At 40.4% G+C, this 22,871-nt stretch overlaps 1 protein-coding gene across 1 annotated transcript; it reads left to right on the top strand.

The window, feature by feature from the left end:
• The first annotated feature begins 2,998 nt into the window (after positions 1-2,998).
• Positions 2,999-17,688, top strand: mns1.L (meiosis specific nuclear structural 1 L homeolog). Its single transcript, XM_018253044.2, has 10 exons — positions 2,999-3,203; positions 4,861-5,076; positions 5,504-5,631; positions 7,802-7,904; positions 9,688-9,917; positions 10,762-10,978; positions 11,217-11,324; positions 14,119-14,376; positions 15,181-15,306; positions 17,000-17,688. Exons 1-10 carry the CDS (start codon positions 3,198-3,200, stop codon positions 17,102-17,104), a joined length of 1,497 nt encoding a protein of 498 aa, XP_018108533.1. The 5' UTR covers positions 2,999-3,197; the 3' UTR covers positions 17,105-17,688.
• Positions 17,689-22,871: the final 5,183 nt, after the last annotated feature.

Here is a 22,871-nt window from a genome sequence, read left to right on the forward strand (position 1 = left end):
GCCATAACAACATGACAACACAAAAGCCACAGTACAGTGCAAGGAACTTTATTCCATTTAATGATGACAGATTATAATCCACTAAAAATTATGCAAATTGCCTTCAAACAAGCCAATAAAAAAACATAATGAGATTCATGCATAGAACCACATGCATGCTAGTAATACCCCACAATTGGCTATATGCATAGCAGCACTGACAAGCCAGGAATACATTTTAGAGGGATTATTACATCAGACAGGCATATAAGACTAGATATATTATTAACCAGCTGTATGCATATTACCCTCTAAAAGAGGCAAGTGATTTTCACATTATCCCAGACAAATCAATACAACAGAACAATGGAATCTGAAAATGGAGAAAACCCCATTTTAACCAAAACCCAGAAACCAATCTCAAGACACTTATATATCTCTGGGTGAATTTCTTGGGTGGATTAGATGCTACAGATACTTGCAATGATACTTGCAATGGTTATTATCTGTAGAAAGCAGGTATATACTTGCTTATACTTGTAGAAGTGACTCCCAGGAGACCAGTAGGTCTGTGCCAAAGCATCTCTGACCTCTCCATTTTCCGCAAATATCTGTTTCCCTCCAGCAACACTGCAGCACCTCCACCAATTACCCCCATGCCTTTTGCCTCCCAAAATATGGGGCTGTTCTGAGAAAAGTGGAAAAAAGTTAGTAGGTGTGTGTAAATAATCTAGTGCTGTTTGCTGTACTAGATTATACAGTGCAAGAGCTGGTACCATGATACCATCTGGGGACTAAAGTGCACCATATATTATGCTATATGGTGTTGTTACAGAAATATGAGTATAGACAGTGGCTGATTATTAAAGCAGCACTGCAAAAGCACAGTAACCCGCAGCAAGCAATCACAATACAAACCCATAAATCCATATGCCTCATCCTCCCCTGCGGATAACACAGCACCCCCAGCACATGAATAAACACCTTAGGGCCCCATAACAACAATTTTCAAATGCTAACAAACCCCCATAACAAACCCCTACCAGGCTTATGTTCCACAGGCAGAGCAGGGCACACACAGACAGAGTATGGCACTCGCAGGGATCATAGGGAAGGCAGAATATGGCACACACAGGGAGCATAGGGCAAGCAAATTATGACACACACAGGGAACATAGGACAGACAGAGTAGGGCACACAAAGGCAGAGTAGGGCAGGCAGAGTATGGCGCACACACAAGGAACATAAGGCAGGCAGAGTATGGCACACACACAAGGAACATAGGACAGGCAGAGTATGGCACACACAAGGAACATAGGACAGGCAGAGTATGGTACACACATGGAGCATAGGGCAGGCCAAGTATGGCACACACAGGGAGCATAGGACAGGCAGAGTATGGCACACACAGGGAGCATAGGGCAGGCAGAGTTTGGCACCCACAGGGAGCATAGGAAAGGCAGAACAGAGCAGGAGACAGGGAAACCTATCAGGACCACTCTAAGATGTGCTACATACAGTGACACAGTGCTGGTGCCCCATCAGCGTTTTGTATAATGTGCGAACAGGTGAACTATGTGGGCAGTTTCAGTCTGGGTCTGAGGTGTGAACACTACAGGGCTTTAGGGGTGTGAACAATAGAGGTGTTACAAGTGTGAACAATGCAGGGGGGAATACATGTGTGAAATATTGCAGGAGGTTATAGTTTTAATTCGAGATGTAAACAATGCAGGGTCCTGTTAATCTCCGTAGTCATACCTTTTAAATCTTACATATAGCAAACAGACACAGCAGGCAGACTTTCATGTGGAGGGCCACACAAGGGGGTCTGGCAAATGCCAGATGGGCTGCTGTCAGATGCCATAGACAGTCAGTATTTATTGGGCTGGTGGGGACTATTTGGGCCTCTGTTTACTTGAAATGCCAAGGCCTATTTTGACTCCCAGTCCAGACCTGTTGGAAGGGTTGTCTGGATAATACGTTGTATTGTTGGATTGACATTAAACACGGGAGCAATCCCTTGAGCATGCTACGTGTGCTGGAGTTACTTTATGTTCATTAATGTTGGAGGGGCCGTCCTCCTATACCCCAGGCACCGTACGTAATTATTGGGAGAGGCCAGGTGTGCGTGTGCGACTCTTTTGCCTAATCTTGTCTGGATCAAAACTGTCTGCCTGGTTTTCCAAATTAGGAAATCCTGACAAGACTAACCGCCTCCTACAACATGCAGCCAGGAAGACCGGGAAGGGGGCGGGTCTCTTGACACTGGAGGCGGACATCAAGGACAGGGTTAATGCCAGTTCAGGGGTGTGCCTGTGATGTAGGGGGTGTTGCTATGACATGATGATTGCCGATTGGTGCTATTCAATTAAAGACATGTCCGGATATCCTAATTTAGAAATCTGGACAGCCAGTTTTCACCCTGACAGTCCTCCGAAAACCAACAACCCTACACTGTCTCTTTTCTGTGATGTCAATGCCTGCCCTCCGCCCGCAGTTTCAGATAATGAAAGATGGCGGATGCCTTGGTCAGCATGCACAGTAAATAACGCCCTGATCCTGGCATGAAATGCTGGAGGCCTCACACTTTAGCTGAGATGCATATGCCATAGTGTCTAATGGAATGACTATATCTCATAAAATGGTGGGGTGCACATCCTCCATCTAATGCTGGAATTTCAACCATAAAAGGGTGTGGGTTTTTGTAAAATGGGCCTGGTATTTGGCAACGAATTAGTTGTGGCCAAAAATCATTACGTCTCTCTTTTTCATTTTCAAATGTGGGTTTAGGCTCTTGTTCCCCAGGGTTCCTTGCTGTGTGCCTCAGGCTAGTGCCGTTGGTGCAATATATGTGTGTCTAGCACTGACATTTCCCTGGCGTCTACATTTATTTCTTGACACATGACACTATATAATTCTTCACACTATGTTACTGCGCCGCTTACTAACTCAGTATCACACACGCGCCTCAGTATCAAGTTTAAACGTGACACAAAAGAAAGGTTGCTTAGTGCGCAGTCTCCACAGCACTGATTTCTGTAGCCAATCGTTTTACACACCGGGGCGGGACGGCGCGCTTTCTGCCTAGGAGACCGGGTTTCCTTAGTAACGCAACAAACAGGCGCCGGATCTACTTGTGGAGAAGGAGGGGGATAACGAGGGCACCGGGAAGCAATTCTGGCGTTTGGGGCACCTCGGCCTGATCTGCAGCTACAGCAATGATGGTAAATGAAAGACCAGCCATTGGGGTTTAATGTTACACTTTACGCCTAGTCACAAGCATGGTGGGAAGCAGAAAGTGCCCTAATTATTGTGTGTGTGGATCCTGTGTGAGTCTTATTTGGTGTAATGTTTCATGGGATGATATCATGAGGGAGGGAGGGTAGCAACAACAGTTTACAATAAACGTCCCTATATTTTCCCTATTGGTTTGGGGATTTTTTTCCTAAATACACATAATATAATCCGAGGCAGGCAGAGATTGGGGCTGTGATGTGGATGGGCAGGTACCTGTGTTAGTGTGTGAGAGTTGTGCGCATTGTGCTGGGCTGAGGCCCCAGGATGGATACACAGGTTACTTCCTGCTGACAGGAAACACAGGCGCCATGGTTACAGCAGATTTAATGGCACTTCCCAGTGTATTTAACTGGCACAGAGATGTGACCTGCTGCCCATTACATCTGTTACCAATAGACTGGCACAAGGATTGCCTTATTGTCTTTTAACAGTGAGAGTACTGGTAATTATTGCCTGTATTTATAGTACATGCCAGTGATTACTGCCTCCACCAACATGGCTCACTGTTCATCTCTGGCCAGTGGCGGAACTACCGGGGGTGCACCCCCTCAGGGCCCCCGGCAGCTCACGTGCCACTGAAATGCAGGCGTACGGAGGGGGGGCAGGGGGGCCCGGCTGCGCGTCCCGCACCAGGGCCCACCACCTTCTAGTTACGTTATTGTCTCTGGACCTGCCATTGTGTGCATGGACATTGTATTCTCCCCTGTGGTTACTTTTAGGCCGAAACACACAACACGGAATAATGTACCCTGTATTGTAAAATTAAAGCATATTATACGGCACTGAAGAGTCCCATAAGAATATAACTTTCATGGATCTCTACGGTGAGACTTCTTATATCCTCATACAGGTCCGGACTGGCAATCTGTGGGTTCTGGCAAATGCCAGAGGGGTTGCTATAAGGTGTCATAGAGAGTCAGTATTTAGTGGGCTGGTGGGGGCTGTTTGGGCCTTTGTGTACCTAAAATGCCAGGGCCTCTTTTTGATCCTTAGTGCAGACCTGTCCTCATATGTTACAACAGGAGGTACTTTATTTATTATAATACACAAGTTTCAGTGAGTCATGTGGCAGAAATGACGTTACTAAAGCTCTGGTTATAACCAATGAAATCACTAGGCAGGATATTCTTAGCTCATATATTTGTGCTCACAACTTTTTAATAGTCCTAGTGCTGAACAACAGTATCCCTGTAAAATGGAAAAGTTGTGTTTAAAGGAGTAGTGGACAGTGAAGTGTATGGCCACCTTATGGCTACACTTGTATTGTTACTGTTCCTTTTTTTTAACTTCTCTTTCTATTCACCTTCATGTCTCTCATTCAAACCACTGCCTGCTTGTTAGGGTCACTTGAACCCTAGCAACCAGATAATACACAAATTAAATAACAAAGAGCAATTGCAGATTGTCTCAGAATATCCCTGTTTACATCATACTTAAAGTTTATTTAATTTGAACTACCCATTTAAGTATGATAATACCCTCATAGAGTACTACACAGCTTTGTTTGTAACCAATGCAGCAAGTAGGACATGAGTATGATGCTATTTCCTTGTAAATAAAGGGGTTTATATATGTTAATTTTAGGTGTCCAGGAGAAGTGTTACTTACAGACAGAGGGAGAAGATGGTAGCAGAGGCACAGCGACAAGAATTCCTGCGGGAGGACCGAATGAAACATTTAAACTTTGAACAGCAAATGGCAGAAAGTTTAAAGAGTGAGGAACGTGTGGAAAAAAAACGCTTCCTACAACGGTTACAGAATGAAGAGCATGAGAGGAGAATGGACGAGTCCATACAACAGGTAATTCATTAGTCTATGGCAGGCCATGACTATTCTATTAGAGGTGTAACTTGCTTCTTAGACTGCTAGTATTAACTGACTCCAATGGAGAGCATTTCAGGTACTATAATAAGTCGCTGGCACAAAGTGGGTAATGTTGGCAGGGAAAACCCTTGCTAGTTTATTGCAGGATGCAACGTTTCGGGCTGGAACCAGTTCCACCCCGAAACATTGCATCCCGCAATAAACTAGCAAGGGTTTTCCCTGCCAGTATTACTTACATTGTGCCGGTGAATTACTTTCCCTTTATACTTAATACGAGGTCGGCGATTCCTCTTGCACTGGGGATTTGCATTGTTCGGACGGCCAGGGTGTGCGTGTGTAATCTGTTTTCTCCATTTTAAGAAGTTGCCTCTGTTCATTACTTCACATACTTTTTAAAATTTAGGCAAATGAAAGCAGGATGTTAAAAGAGCGACAGCTGGAACAAGAAGAGAGAATGGCATTGGAACTGGCAAGGATACAACATGAAAAACTAAAAGATGACAAGATAAGACAACAAATACGAGAAAACAGGTAGTTAATTACATGTAGTTTTCTCTTCTGATTACATAATCCATCTCTCTTGGACTATTATTGTATCTTTTGTGGAACATTCTAACCATCTTTTATGTAAAGGATGTAACTACCCCTAATGCGGACCAGCTTGTTCCCAAGCTAGTTGTCAAACATTACACAGGGATAATTCAACCTGATTTTAGACTTACTAGCAAGCATATCAAGCAACACCATTGGTTGCCCAGACACATTGGTTGCAGTGGCCCAGACACATTGGTTGCAGTGGCCCAGACACATTGTTTGCAGTTGCCCAGGGAACCCGTCAACCAGACATAACCTTATAATTTTAAATGAAATTTCAATTTCAAATGAAACGTGAAACCCAATAAAACAAGACATCTATTGCATTTAAAAGGCAATGCTGTTAACCATATTCCTCACCTGCCTCTATGCCATGTGTGAAGCGATTGCTTCTCATACTGAACTTCCCTGTTTGACTACACATTCCTGATGTCACCACACTTTCCCCTCACTGGTGCACTCATGAGATGCAGGGATGATACAAATCTTCTTGCTGACTTTTCAAAGGGATGTTTTCAGATGGGGCCTGCTTGCAAGCCTTGGTTTATTTAGTTTGAAATGTGATAAAAGAATTATCTTATAGGATGTTATGTTAATTTCCCTCTGTTCTTTTTCTTGAGGGCTCATGCAGATAAATACATTCATTGATACAGGTATGGGATCTGTTATCCAGAAACCCGTTATCCAGAAAGCTCCTATAGACTCCATTTTATCCAATTAATAAAACTTTTTTAAAAAAATGATTTCCTTTTTCTCTGTAATAATAAAACAAGCACCATGTACTTGATCCAATCTAATATATAATTAATTCTCATTGGAAGCAAAACAAGCCTATTGGGTTTATTTAATGTTTACATGATTTAGACTGGTATAAATATCCAAATTATGGAAAGATCTGTTATCCAGAAAACCCCAGGTCCTGAACATGCTGCAAAACAGGTCCCATACCTGTACTAAATTGCTGTGCCTGTGTATATGTTTACTGTTAAATTGCTTGTTATCATGTCAGTGGCGTAACTACGGGGAGAGCAGGGGGTGCGATTGGGCCAGGGCTTCATTAAAACATTGTTCAAAGGTGCTATCAAAAGTGTAAAATACCGTATCACCAGTAGGTGTCTCCATCATGCCATTAAAAAAATGTATTCTCAAAAGACCATGTACATTCCATCCTGTAAAATACATTACAAATATGTATACAATGTTAAAATGTTACACTTACAATATCCCAATAAAATTTGTAACACATCTTAATGCTTTGGACAATCTGTATTTTATTGTGAGCTTATACATTGTATCTATAACTTATTTACTATCTTTTTACAGATGGTAAGGAGTGACGTGAACTGCAGTGTGACACCCAAGGGTTTGAATGGACAGGTTGCATATAATTGCTTCTTAACATAAATGATACAAATAGTGAGGGTATTGTCTTTTCTAGAGTAAAGTTCATCCTAAAAAAAGATAGTAAATAAGTTATAGATACAATGTATAAGCTCACAATTAAATACAGATTGTCCAAAGCATTAAGATGTGTTACAAATTTTATTGGGATATTGTAACATTTTAACATTGTATACATATTTGTAATCTATATTTTACAGGATGGAATGTACATGGTCTTTTGAGAATACATTTTTTTAATGGCATGATGGAGACACCTACTGGTGATACGGTATTTAACACTTTTGATAGCACCTTTGAACAATGTTTTAATGAAGCTGTTTTAAGCAACCTGCACTGACTAATTGGATGATTGAAATTCAAATGTGGAGGAAGTCTATTGGCTAAGATGCACTTGCACTGTGATGTCACTTTAGAGTTTTTTTGTATCATTAACACTATTTATAGCTTGTTTTGCACATTGGATGTTATCCTTGATAAAGGTCCTAACAAGGACCGAAACTTTGGACACTGATATGTGTATCTAAATATAATTTGGAGAATTTTAACAAAGGGAAGTGCTGGTCCTGGGATTGCTTTTTTTATTGCCTCTTTATTTTACTCAATTAGTAACTTTCATTTTTTATATTTTCTACTGTGATCATGCTGCGATGCTTCGTCATTTGTTCCCCAATAATAATGGTTTCTCCAACCATCTTTCTCCCAGCACTGAACTTCGTGAGCTGGAACAAAAGCTCAAAGCTGCATACCTCAACAGGGAGCGGGCAGCTCAGATTGCAGAAAAAGAACTTTTCAAATATGAACAGATGGTAAGGAGTGACGTGAACTGAATTTCAAATTTCACGCCATTACCACAAATTATGTTTCCCTCTGCAAAGGTATCAACTGTTCATTAAGAAGTATTGCCCAGTCTCCACTTTTTTTAAAGGGACTTTTATTTGGCTTTTAACAAAAATGAACCATGCAAAATAGGTTACTTTGATATTGCATTGGTTTGACCTTCAGTTTATAGAATGAGAAAAGTGGGTATTAAAGTTAGGTGCTAATATGTGATTGTAGCAGGATATTGAGTGTAAGGGGTGGTGCTTGCCTCACGTGTTTCAGCAGGTTACGAGGCAGGGAGTGGGATTACCTTGTCAGATTTGTCATCAGCTCCCCTGTTCTTATTTGCAAATGTTTTGCCTGATTTTCCCCCCTTTTCTTTACCCTCTGTTGTTGGCTGTTCAGTCTTGACTTTTTCCCTTTGGTTCTGAATTTAGTACAGGTATGGGACCCGTTATCCAGAATGCTAGGGACCTGGGGCTTTCTGGATAACGGATCTTTCTGTAATCTGTCATACCTTAAGTCTACTAGAAAATCATGTAAACATTAAATGCCAATAGGACAGTTTTGCCTTTAATAGTGATTAATCATATCTTAGTTGGGATCAAGTACAAGGCACTGTTTTATTATTACAGAGAAAAATAAATAATTTTCAAAAATGTAGATTATTTGGATAAAATGGAGTCTAAGAGATGGCCATTCAGTAATTCTGAACTTTCTGGATAACGGGTCCCATACCTGTAGTAGTTTGCTGGGAGGATTCCCAGGACCACAGCCTTGGCTCACCTAACTCTCACTTAGGTAGCCTGGTTTATTCCCATTAGTGCTTTCTTTACTGGTAGCCAGGTCTGGACTGGGAGTAAAAATAGACCCTGGCATTCCCACTACAAAGAGGCCCAAACAGCCCCCACCAGCGCGATAAATAGTGACTTTCTATGGCATCTTACAGCAGCCCTTCTGGCATTTGCCCTGACCCACAGATTGCCAGTCCGGGCCTGATGGTAGCTTTATATAAAGAGCATGGAGGGTCCCCAGGCCTAAATCGTTTCTCAGCCCTCCCAGTGTCCTGGCCATGAATTTTGGTTTATCTAGTTTATCTAGGCCAAGATCACTCCCAGTCCAGCCAGACTTTACTGTTTTTGGTGTTTTACAGGCTTTAGTATGTTTGCTTCAAGTCTGAGAGGTAACACGTCTGTGTGATTGGCCATGCAAGTGTATTCAGGGCAATACAAAGTACTGGCCATAATGTTGTGTTCTTGCAGTGCAGTATAGCCAATACTACACATTTCAGGAATATTTTAACTTTTAGTATGATGTAGAGAGGCAACTTGCAATTGGTCTTCATTTTTCTATTTTTTTTTCTTTTTTTTTTTAAATTATTTAGCTTTTTGTTCAGCAGCTCTCCAATTTGGAATTTCGGCAGATACCTGGTTTCTAGGGTACGATTTAAACTAGTAACCAGGCAGTGGTTTGAAAGAGAGAAAGGAATAAGTAATAACAATAAAATTGTAGCCTCACGGTGAATAGTTTTTTGGCTGCTGCAGTCAATGACCCTCATCTGAAACCTGTAACAAGTCAGAAGAGGAAGGCAAATTTAAAAAATATTTAAAAAAAAAATGAAGACCAATTGAACAGATGATAAGAATAGGCTATTCTATAACATACTAAAAGTTGAGCTGAAGGTGAAACCGTCCCTTTAAAGGAGGGTTGTGGCCAGTAAATTATTAACATAAAGTTTATTTTTCACAAGTTTTTAATTTACCCAAACAGAAAGAAGACTTGGAAACTGTTCGTAAGCTGCAGAAAGATCAAGAAAGATCTGCAGATGAAGAGATTGTCAAAGAAACCAAGCGCTATCAGCAGAAGCTGAATTACCAGAGAGAGCTGGAAAGGCAGTTGGAAGAAAAAGAAAAGACAAGACAGGAAGCTTACCAGGAATTCCTTAAAGAGAAGATCCTTATTGATAATATTGTAAGAAAGATCTATGAAGAAGACCAAATGTAAGTAAGAGTCTTTGCCAAGTACTCCCAGCATCGTGCTGTAGCTGGTAGCAGGGCCGCCTTGAGAGGAAACTTTGGAAAAAGGAAGCACCATATATGTTTTCTCATCAGCGATTTACATTCTTGCCGGTGGGAAAACAATTGCAGGAAATTAGTTGCTTACGGTAGTAAAGATTTACCAATATGACGGTGTGCCATTGCCCTTAAACAGACACTGAAAATAGAATTTAAACCTTTTTAAATCTATCATAACACCATCTTTGAATGCTATTTATAATATTGCCGTAGAAGTATCTACCCGATGCTTTTACATTACCAATCAGGTCCTCAATGTTCCTCTACTTGGAGGCTGCCATATTTGTGCAGCAGTAGTCCATTACCATTAGAAGCTTGAACTGACAGGCTGATGAGAAGGGACAGTCAGGTTGGCAAACCAATCAGGTTAAGAAACTTCAAGTAACAATTATCACTATCAGAGAAAAACGGTCAACATGACCTATAGGTAACATTTCGTTTACACTAATATTTAGAGCAATAGTTCTTTTGATATCATTATCACTTTAAGAAGAGGATTGCAATAAAGACATAAGCAATTACAATATCGCTGATAAAAATAATTATAACGGTATATCCTCAAAATTATTATTTATCTGATGTTGCTGAGCTCTGCAAATTTTTCAATTTAAGTTAAAAGAGAAGAAAAATGTGAAGGCAATTTTATACACAAACATAACATTTTAGACTCCTTTGAAGGTTATTTATAAATGTGAGGTCCAACACACACTCGAAAAGGACCTGTAGCTTTCATAACTCATTTAAAGTTCTTTTGTGCTTAAATAAAAAGGGAAACACAGATGAAGCTGGAGAAAATGAATGCCACACGGAGATACATTGAAGAATTCAAAGATCAGCAGCAAACATGGAGACACATGGAACAGGCAAGAATGGAAGAGGAGAACAGGAAAATCCTGGCATTTGCCAACATGCAACAGAGGAGAGAGGAGGATCGTATTGCAGAAGTGCGAGAGCGGGAGCAGCAGAAGAAAGCTCTACAGGAGAAGGTACAGAAACATATATATGAGATTGTTAGGGGATAGTTGTGATGTGTACAGCTTAGTTGTACATCCCCTTAAACAAGCATGATGTTTAAACAAAGTAACGGCTACTAATATTTCTTCTATAACTATCTCCTGAGCCCCAATTACACAGACTACAAATGTATAATTGGTGTCATCCTCTAGTTTATTATGATACAGTTATACCATATGATTTCTAAACCTACTTATTTTTCTATACCAGCTTGCAGAACAGATCCAAAAAGAGCAACAGCAGCGAGATGAACTTGAGCAAATGCGTGAAGAGCTGTACCTGGAGGAGCAGGCTGAGGAGGCTAGGCAAAAGGATATTGTAAGTAACTGTTTGTAAACAGAGTTACATAGTTAGTTACATAGTTAAATTGGGTTGAAAAAAGACGAAGTCCATCAAGTTCAACCCCTCCAAATAAAAACCCAGCATCCATACACACACCCCTCCCTACTTTTAATTAAATTCTATATACCCATACCTATACTAACTATAGAGTTTAGTATCACAATAGCCTTTGATATTATGTCTGTCCAAAAAATCATCCAAGCCATTCTTAAAGGCATTAACTGAATCAGCCATCACAACATCACCCGGCAGTGCATTCCACAACCTCACTCTCCTGACTGTGAAGAACCCCCTACGTTGCTTCAAATGAAAGTTCTTTTCTTCTAGTCTAAAGGTGTGGCCTCTGGTACGGTGATCCTCTTTATGGGTAAAAAGGTCCCCTGCTATTTGTCTATAATGTCCTCTAATGTACTTGTAAAGTGTAATCATGTCCCCTCGCAAGCGCCTTTTTTCCAGAGAAAACAACCCCAACCTTGACAGTCTACCCTCATAATTTAAGTCTTCCATCCCTCTAACCAATGTAGTTGCACGCCTCTGCACTCTCTCCAGCTCATTTATATCCCTCTTAAGGACTGGAGTCCAAAACTGCACTGCATACTCCAGATGAGACCTCACCAGGGACCTATAAAGAGGCATAATTATGTTTTCATCCCTTGAGTTAATGCCCTTTTTTATGCAAGACAGAACTTTATTTGCTTTAGTAGCCACAGAATGACACTGCCCAGAATTAGACAACGTGTTATCTACAAAGACCCCTAGATCCTTTTCATTTAAGGAAACTCCCAACACACTGCCATTTAGTGTATAACTTGCATTTATATTATTTTTGCCAAAGTGCATAACCTTGCATTTATCAACATTGAACCTCATTTTCCAGTTTGCTGCCCAGTTTTCCAGTTTAGACAAATCACTCTGCAAAGTGGCAGCATCCTGCATGGAACCTATAGTTCTACACAATTTAGTATCATCTGCAAAAATAGAAACAGTACTTTCAATGCCCACCTCCAGGTCATTAATAAACAAGTTGAAAAGCAAGGGACCTAGTACAGAGCCCTGCGGTACTCCACTAACAACACTGGTCCAATTAGAAAATGTTCCATTTACCACCACTCTTTGTAGTCTATCTTTTAGCCAGTTCTCTATCCAGGTACAAATACTATGTTCCAGGCCAACATTCCTTAATTTAACCAGTAACCTTTTGTGTGGCACTGTATCAAATGCTTTAGCAAAGTCTAAGTAAATCACATCCACTGCCATCCCAGAATCGAGGTCTCTACTTACATTCTCGTAAAAAGAAATTAAGTTAGTCTTGCAAGATCTATTACGCATAAAACCATGCTGGCACAAAGTTAATAGTATTATGATTTGCTATGAAGTCCAGTATCTTATCCTTTATTAACCCTTCGAAAAGCTTTCCTACCACCGACGTCAGACTAACTGGCCTATAGTTTTGAGGCTGAGAACGGGATCGTTTTTTGAATAGAGGCACCACATTAGCAATTCGCCAGTCTCTCGGCACTATGCCAGATCTCAATGAATCCTGAAAAATTCAAAACAAGTTTGTTGAAGGTGCATTTAGACTGGTTCAAGGTTTAGGGAAAAATACAATCAGTATTTTGGTATTTGTAATACCTTATTCAAGGTTTAGCTTGAGTGGTATAATGCAAAATCCATAGAACTGTCTGGACTCCAGACTCAAAAAATTATCTGCCACTTAATTGAGTAACTATATGTTACTGGGCCCACAGCAAATTCAAGTTAGGGACCTAAAATGTTGCTAAGTTTGCCAGTTCTGCCAATATATATTTAAATTGCTCATTAATTAATGGACCCTCTAACCTCCTGGGTCCCCCCAGGGTCTGCTTCCCCTGTAGTTACATCCATGCTGCCACTTGAAGTTTTTAGCTAATCTCAGTCTCCTTGATTTAAAATACACCCCCCCCCCCTAAATGGAGTTAGCTATATTGGGCTGGGCTACAATGAACTAGAAAATGTATTCATCTAACCCAACCTAAAGTGGCCTTTGCCTATGAGATTTTTCAGTGACTTCTTTTCTGTTACAGAAATCATTTAAAGGGTTCTTGCATGTCACATAGATGCCATATCCTACAGAAATGGGGCAACAGAAGTACACTTTGTGTTAGGATGTCTTTGCATCAGGGTGTTGTAGAGCTTTAGGAATTCATGTGACCTTCATAGGCATTTGAGCTGGAACACATTTTAAATCCATTCAGACAGAAGCACTTAAAGGAAAACTATATCCCCCAAACAATGTAGGTCTCTATAAAAAGATATTGCATAAAACAGCTCATATGTAAAACACTGCTTCATGTAAATAAACCATTTTCATAATAATATTGTTTTCTAGTAGTATGTGCCATTGGGTAATCATAAATAGAAAAAAAAAGTAAGGGCAGTCCCCTGGGATCGTATGATTCACTGTGCTCACAAACATGGCAACAAACTATACTTGTTAGGTCACATGAGCCAATTAACAGACAGAGTTCTGTCTTTTGCTTCTACACTTCTTCCTGTTACAGTTAGAGTTGTAGTGTTTCTGGTCAGGTGATCTCTGAGGCAGCACACAGACCATCACGAAATGGTGGCTCAAGGCAAGAGATGTAGAAGGGCAATATTTACTTAAATATATATACCAATTTGGTAAGAATCTTTAATAAGCCACTTAATGCTACTTTTAGGGTTCCAATAAATTTATATACAACAATTAATTTCCCTTCTATATAACATAATGTTTGGGTATTTTTGTTAGGCAGAGATGGAGAAGAAAATCCGCCAGCGTCTGGAATTGCAGCAAACATTTGAAGAGCAAATGGCCTTTAAGCAAATTGTGCAGCAAGCTGCCAAAGAAGAGGAGGAAGCATTTGTACAAGCCATGCTAGCCAAGTTTGCAGAGGATGACCGAATTGAGCAGATGAATGCGCAGAAGAGGAGGATGAAACAGCTTGAGCATAAGAGAGCAGTGGAGAAGCTTCTAGAGGAGAGGCGCGAGAAGTTTATTGCAGACAAAGTGAGCAGTTAATGGTTGAATAATGCACATTTCTCAGCCTTGATTCCATTTAATCATCATTTATTTATATAGCGCTGTCAAGATACGCAGTGCTTTATTTAATGTTACCAATATGCAGAAGTTTGGGACAACAATCAGAATGTAAACCAGACACTTATTCTGTAACTACAGATCAGTTCAGTGTTAGCACGTTTACATGTTGACCCTCTTTATGGTGCTCAGGCCATTTTGCCCACTGCTGGAGAGCCGCTGTAGTCTATATGCCTCTCTCCTATTACTAGCAAATGGAAAGTGCCGTCTGACACACGAAACAGTGGCAAGCATACTGTCAGTATTATTTGTACATTTAATGGCACACTTTTCATTCAATAAGGAGCAAAGTCAGACATTGAGGTACATGGTCAGCTCCCTGGTACACAAGTGCCAGTGATGTAGGTTTTCAGTGCCGTGTGTTTATTGGCAATATGCAGAGTGGCTAGATCAAAGTACTTAAGCACAGAAAGTCTTAACGTGATGGTGCTAGGTGTGAAAACTATATTCAGATTCAAACAGGTACCAGTATACCGCCCACAATGCTTTCCTTGTATGATAAAGGTGCTTTATTGTCCCTGAGAAAACCCAACACACTTAAAGGAATACAACATACACATTTACTAGTAAGGATAAAAGAACTGCATATGCTGTGTTGGGTTTTTTTTGTGCTTGCATTTGGATTGTGGATATTAGGGGTACAAACCTGCACTTCTTACAGTGGCACTAACACTGGCTCAGTGAGAATTGTTTTAATGGGTTGTTTATCCTCAGGAGCGTGAACTTCGGGAGCGGCAAGACGAAGAAAGAAGAGAATCATTCCGTCGAGCAATTATCGAGGAGGAGAGGCAGAAAATCCTCAAACAACATGCTACTCAGTTGCTTGGGTATCTTCCAAAAGTAAGTCATATAATCCTTGGCTCAGACTGGCAAAGCAATAGATTTTCAAATGTTTTGATTTGTATCCTTGCACACACATGGAGAGTTGGCCGCACACTGATTTGCACATTTGAAATCTAAAAGGATTCAAGGATTCTGTCATGGGGAAAAACATGTTTTTTTTTTGTTTTTTTCTACAAAAGGCATAGTAAATAGCGCTCCTACAGCAGAATCCTGCATTGAAATTATTTTTTCAAAAGAGAAAGAAAGCTGGGCCAGTCAGTCCCTTTTGATCTGTTGATCACAGAAAGGAGCTGTGAACCTAGAATTGCAGGGGGTACATCTCGCCTTTTTATGGCCTGGTGGGACACCCTTCCTCACCCTCATTACCTTATGCATGAGGTAGGAGTGCCCAAGGCCATACCATTAATGACCCCCTGTAGGTTTTAGGCCAGTTTTCTCTAATATAATATTGGGACTTGCCATTACCCCATATTAAAATGAAAACGGGCATGGGGTAATCCATATGTGGGGGATCAGAATTATAACCAAACACGAGGGGTGTTTCATGTTCCAGTCATCCAGGAACCATCCCTCCTAACTGATAGGTATATGCTGGCCCTGTTTCGTATCATTAGGAAGCATGTGACCTCCTCATAACCAATATGTGAGTTACATATGACGAGGAGATATGGTCATTTCCTATAATACATATATTTTCTCATAACTGTCCCCCCCTGCAGTTCCAGATTCACAGCTCCTTTTTTTGATCACCAGATCATGCCTCATCTAGTGGTAGATAGGTAGCTTATCTGAAAATAGTTCCATTGCTAAGTACTTGCTCTTTCTGAAAGCACTGGATCAGGCACAATGCACTGAGACGGCTGCCTACACACCACTGTTACTACCAATACAAATTGAAATGGTAGAATGAGTGACTTGCAATGTACACAGTGTAATTTAGTAATAAAAACTATACCATAAAATCATGACAGAATCCCTTTAACCTGTCCCATTCTTATCTTTCAATGGCAACTGGCTAGCTTTCTAGATTAACCACCTTGCCCGAAAGGCTTCCAAAGAATTGTGTTTGATTTTGTATGATTTTCAGTACATGTGTGGCAGGCTGACGATCAAACCTACATCCATGTACTGTGACTGTGTCAATTTGAGGACTGGCTCTGCTTGAAAATCAAATCCAATGCTCAATATCTGCTAGTGTATGGTGCAGTGGTAGATTAGGAAGTGAAGCTCCTAGCATGATCATTATAGTAACTAGGCACTTATTTTTCTTTCCAGATGAAACTTTATTACATTTAATGTGGCTGGCCAAATTGAATGGCAGGCAAATAACAGGTTTCTACAGGTCCTTTCAAATTTGTTTATGCTTGTACCCGCCCTCTTGACAATGAGAGGCCACAGTAGAAAACAAAAGGAGATGGCTGCTAAAAACATACAAGGCTCTCATGGTAAATTTATATAATGAGCAGATATAAAAAATTGTAACAGGAAGAAGTGAAGAAGATCTGTGCCAACAGTTTTGGGGTCATCTGTAAGGAACAAAGATGACTAGTATTATTAACCCATATTTATAAAGCTCCTACATATTCTGCAGTGATATATAGTCATTTGGTTTATACAGCCAGCATGCACGTTACATATAATATATGTATGACAATGTTTGTTTTTTTTTTTTTCTTTTTGCTAATTCTAGGGAATATTTAAGAATGAAGCTGATCTTAATTTGTTTGATGAAGGATTTCGCCAGGATTTTCAGAAAAGTAGGGCCGACATATCATCAGATGACGGATGGGATTAACTTATGCATTAGAATGAATTAAACTCTAGATGACATAAGGGCTCATATAGAGAAGCAAGCAGGAAACACTAGATGCAAAAAAAAATTGTGATAGTGATTTTTCTTCTGAATTTCATTGTAATACAGGGAGTATGCAAAATAGTGTGCAAGCAATTTACCTATTCAAGGGTGAAATAACCGTCCCGGGGGGGGGGGACATTTACAAGCACAGGGCATATTGTAGTTGGGCAGTAACCCATGGGAACCAATCAGAAGTTTGCTTTCACTGGTCTAACAGCCTACCTGATCACTGTTTGCTATGGGTTACTGCCAAGATGCAAATTTGCCCAGCTTTTGTAAATGAGCCCTAATGTGTGCATGCATTATATCAATTGCATGTGTATGGGCAGCACCCTGTGTGTAGTTCATTACAGCAGGCTAAACAGGCACAAGTACCTTTGTGAATAGAAGGAAACATAATTTGGAGCACAAATTTGCACATACTCTAATAAATGAGCCCTGATGTGTACTATAAAATAGTTTTTTTATTCTTGTTATTTTATGTAAATTAAGAAAATTATAAATAAAAGGTGTAGCAAGCCTTATATATATATTTGCATTTTTTTTCAAAATAAATGTTACTTTTGCATAATGATTTTGATTAATGGTTCATACAATTTTAGGACAATGACACGTGGAGATTTGTAGCTGTGTTAAAAAAAAATCGCTACTGTGGACGGCAAATCTCAGGAAGATGTGTTGTCCGTGGTATCGGTTTTTTTAACACAAGAAACAAATCTCCCCTTGTGTCAGTACGCTAAATCATTCTACATGAAATCCTCATGCTGTGTGGATTTTATGTATCCCTTATGCACTTCTCATTTACTATGCAGCTTCGGTTGTTAACCCTTTAAGTGCCACAGAACGTAGAATCTAGGTTCTGTGGAAAAGTAACTTGAAATGCCACAGAACGTAGATTCTACGTTCTGCAGCACTTCCGGGTTCTGGAGCGGAGGAGCGGCTGTTAGAGCCGCTCGCTCCGTTCCTGCTCGATCCCCTGCCCCTAGGCAACGAGCAGAGCAGGGGATCGAGTGGCCCCTGGGGCACGATCGCCCAGGGGCCCAAAAACAGCAGCAGGCACGTGTTACTTACGTGTCCTGCTGCTGCAGCCTGCACCGGATCGTCGATCTCCGGCCCCACAGCACACAGACAGGAACCACGAGGCAGATGTCTTCCAGGGGCTCTTCCTGATCGCCTGCAACAGTCTCCAGCGATTTTTTCAGGTTAGTGCAACAATTACACACACAAACACACCAACACACACTTATTACAGTAATACACACTTAGATTCACACTTACACACACTTACACATACATTTTTGGGGATTGGGGGGGTCACTTACACTCACTGCACTTACACACATGTGCACACGCACACACGCGCACATAACATGTAATTTACCATTTGTACACACGCACATACATGGCATTGTGGCTTTTTTTTTTTTTTTCTTATAGCATCGTCTCTTTTTTTGGCTGAAAAAAATGTTTTATTGCCATTACGAATAGCGTATTCGCTAACCGTACTGTGCAATACCTTTCGTATGTTATTTCGGTGATTATATTGCAATTTTGGTGCATTTTTAGCCATTTTATTGAATTTTTAGCCATTTTATTGCATTTTCAGCTCTGCATATGTTGTGTTCACTTGTTTCTAGCCATAGAACCTGTTTGGCCCAGCTAAAATATTAAAACTGTGATTCTGACAGCCGATAACACTAGTCTGGAAAAAAAACCATTGATTTTTGTGGTTTTATTGGATTTTTTTGCATTTCACTCTTTACTGCCTTATTTTGTTTTGCCTTGTAAATTTTATATACTATATATCCATTTGGGGGTCTCTGTGCACCACATAGTTTGGTATATCTATGCATATTGGGCATCAAAGTGTTCAGTAGACACCAGGTGTTCATATTTAGGATGTTTTATGCTGATACGTTACGAAATGTGGGGCATATAATGGGGTAAAAGTCAAGCTTGATAAAAACCGTTATGTTCAGCATTGCTTTGCAGTTTGGCAGTTTGCAGTAGAAACACATATTTACCCATATTGGATTCGTCAGAATGTGTACTTTCTGAAAATATATGGTTTTCTGGGGTCTCTGTACTGTTAGGGGGGTCTAATGTCACATAATACACACACCAGGTGCTTATATTGCAGCAGCCAGCGCGTCAGCCGTGAAAATGTATATACACTATTGTCATTTGGGGGTCTCTGTGCGCCACATAGTTTGGTATATCTATGCATATTGGGCATCAAAGTGTTCAGTAGACCCCTGGCGTTCATATTTAGGATGTTTTATGCTGATAAGTTACGAAATGTGGGGCATATAATGGGGTAAAATTCAAGCTTTGTGACGATTTTCAGAAATTTTATAAAAACCGTTACGTTCAGCATTGATTTGCAGTTTGGCAGTTTGCAGTAGAAACACTTATTTACCCATATTGGATTCGTCAGAATGTGTACTTTCAGAAAATATATGGTTTTCTGGGGTCTCTGTACTGTTAGGGGGGTCTAATGTTGCATAATACACACACCAGGTGCTTATATTGCAGCAGCCAGAGCGTCAGCCGTGAAAATGTATATACACTATTGTCATTTGGGGGTCTCTGTGCGCCACATAGTTTGGTATATCTATGCATATTGGGCATCAAAGTGTTCAGTAGACACCTGGCGTTCAAATTTAGGATGTTTTATGCTGATAAGTTACGAAATGTGTGGCATATAATGGGGTAGAATTCAAGCTTTGTGACGATTTTCAGAAATTTGATAAAAACCGTTATGTTCAGCATTGCTTTGCAGTTTGGCAGTTTGCAGTAGAAACACTTATTTACCCATATTGGATTCGTCAGAATGTGTACTTTCTGAAAATATAGGGTTTTCTGGGGTCTATGTACTGTTAGGGGTGTCTAATGTCGCATAATACACACACCAGGTGCTTATATTGCAGCAGCCAGCGCGTCAGCCGTGAAAATGTATATACACTATTGTCATTTGGGGGTCTCTGTGCGCCACATAGTTTGGTATATCTATGCATATTGGGCATCAAAGTGTTCAGTAGACCCCTGGCGTTCATATTTAGGATGTTTTATGCTGATAAGTTACGAAATGTGGGGCATATAATGGGGTAAAATTCAAGCTTTGTGACGATTTTCAGAAATTTGATAAAAACCGTTACGTTCAGCATTGATTTGCAGTTTGGCAGTTTGCAGTAGAAACACTTATTTACCCATATTGGATTCGTCAGAATGTGTACTTTCTGAAAATATATGGTTTTCTGGGGTCTCTGTACTGTTAGGGGGGTCTAATGTCGCATAATACACACACCAGGTGCTTATATTGCAGCAGCCAGCGCGTCAGCCGTGAAAATGTATATACACTATTGTCATTTGGGGGTCTCTGTGCGCCACATAGTTTGGTATATCTATGCATATTGGGCATCAAAGTGTTCAGTAGACCCCTGCCATTCATATTTAGGATGTTTTATGCTGATACGTTATGAAACGTGGAGCATATAATGGGGTAAAATTCAAGCTTTGTGACGATTTTCAGAAATTTGATAAAAACCGTTATGTTCAGCATTGCTTTGCAGTTTGGCAGTTTGCAGTATAAACACTTATTTACCCATATTGGATTCGTCAGAATGTGTACTTTCTGAAAATATATGGTTTTCTGGGGTCTCTGTACTGTTAGGGGGGTCTAATGTTGCATAATACACACACCAGGTGCTTATATTGCAGCAGCCAGCGCGTCAGCCGTGAAAATGTATATACACTATTGTCATTTGGGGGTCTCTGTGCGCCACATAGTTTGGTATATCTATGCATATTGGGCATCAAAGTGTTCAGTAGACCCCTGCCATTCATATTTAGGATGTTTTATGCTGATACGTTATGAAACGTGGAGCATATAATGGGGTAAAATTCAAGCTTTGTGACGATTTTCAGAAATTTGATAAAAACCGTTATGTTCAGCATTGCTTTGCAGTTTGGCAGTTTGCAGTATAAACACTTATTTACCCATATTGGATTCGTCAGAATGTGTACTTTCTGAAAATATATGGTTTTCTGGGGTCTCTGTACTGTTAGGGGGGTCTAATGTTGCATAATACACACACCAGGTGCTTATATTGCAGCAGCCAGCGCGTCAGCCGTGAAAATGTATATACACTATTGTCATTTGGGGGTCTCTGTGCGCCACATAGTTTGGTATATCTATGCATACTGGGCATCAAAGTGTTCAGTAGACACCTGGCGTTCAAATTTAGGATGTTTTATGCTGATAAGTTACGAAATGTGGGGCATATAATGGGGTAGAATTCAAGCTTTGTGACGATTTTCAGAAATTTGATAAAAACCGTTATGTTCAGCATTGCTTTGCAGTTTGGCAGTTTGCAGTAGAAACACTTATTTACCCATATTGGATTCGTCAGAATGTGTACTTTCTGAAAATATATGGTTTTCTGGGGTCTCTGTACTGTTAGGTGGTCTAATGTCGCATAATACACACACCAGGTGGTTATATTGCAGCAACCAGTGTGTCAGCGGTGAAAATGTCTATACATGTTGTCATTTGGGGGTCTCTGTGCGCCACATAGTTTGGTATATCTATGCACATTGGGCATCAAACTGTTTAGTAGACCCCTATGTTTATTTTTAGGATGCTTTATGCTGGTAATGATACATGGACAATACGATGCTGGAAAGTTGAAGCTTTGAGGCAATTTCCAGATATTACAATTTTGGGAAAGCCTTGCGACTCAGTAGTTTGGAGCAGAAAGGCATGGGTACCCATTTTAGATTCGGTAGAATGTGTACTTTCCAAAAATATATGGGTTTTGGGGGGTAAACATATATTTCTGTGTTTTTACCCCACAAAAATGCAGTCAATGTGTTGATTTTTCATTAGCTGAAGTTACCCACGGGACTGTTTGTATGCGCTAACTTCATTTTGGGGCCTCTAAATGCCAGCTACTTTGGTAAACTTATGAACAATGGCCACCAAAATGTTCAGAGGAACCCTGGCAATCATATTTAGGGTGCTTTTTCTTAGTACGTAATGACACATGGGTGATATGGTGCTGGGAAGTTGAAGCTTTGAGGCAATTTTCAGATATTTCACCAAAACCGACAACTTTGGGAAAGCCTTGCGACTCAGTAGTTTGGAGCAATAAGGCATGGGTACCCATTTTAGATTCTGTAGAATGTGTACTTTCCAAAAATGTATGGGTTTGGGGGGTAAACATATATTTCTGTGTTTTTACCCCACAAAAATGCAGTCAATGTGTTGCTCTTTCATTAGCTGAAGTTACCCACAGGACTATTTGTATGCACTAACTTCATTTTGGGGCCCCTAAATGCCAGTTACTTTGGTAAACCTATGAACAATGGCCACCAAACTGTTCGGAGGAACCCTGGCAATCATATTTAGGGTGCTTTTTCTTGGTGCGTAACGATACATGGGTGATATGGTGCTGAGAAGTTGAAGCTTTGAGGCAATTTTCAGATATTTCACCAAAACCGACAATTGTGGGAAAGCCTTGCGACTCAGTAGTTTGGAGCAGAAAGGCATGGGTACCCATTTTAGATTCGGTAGAATGTGTACTTTCCAAAAATATATGGGTTTTGGGGGGTAAACATTAATTTCTGTGTTTTTACCCCACAAAAATGCAGTCAATGTGTTGATCTTTCATTAGCTGAAGTTACCCATGGGACTGTTTGTATGCGC

The sequence above is a fragment of the Xenopus laevis genome, chromosome 3L, assembly GCF_017654675.1.
Source record: "Xenopus laevis strain J_2021 chromosome 3L, Xenopus_laevis_v10.1, whole genome shotgun sequence".
NCBI classification, from domain to species: domain Eukaryota; kingdom Metazoa; phylum Chordata; class Amphibia; order Anura; family Pipidae; genus Xenopus; species Xenopus laevis.

Excerpts from the sequence above, each read along its gene's own strand:
- mns1.L (XM_018253044.2), top strand. Across the intron at positions 5,077-5,503 it reads TGGACGAGTCCATACAACAG|GCAAATGAAAGCAGGATGTT; the intron begins GTAATTCATTAG and ends TTTAAAATTTAG. Across the intron at positions 5,632-7,801 it reads CAACAAATACGAGAAAACAG|CACTGAACTTCGTGAGCTGG; the intron begins GTAGTTAATTAC and ends TCTTTCTCCCAG.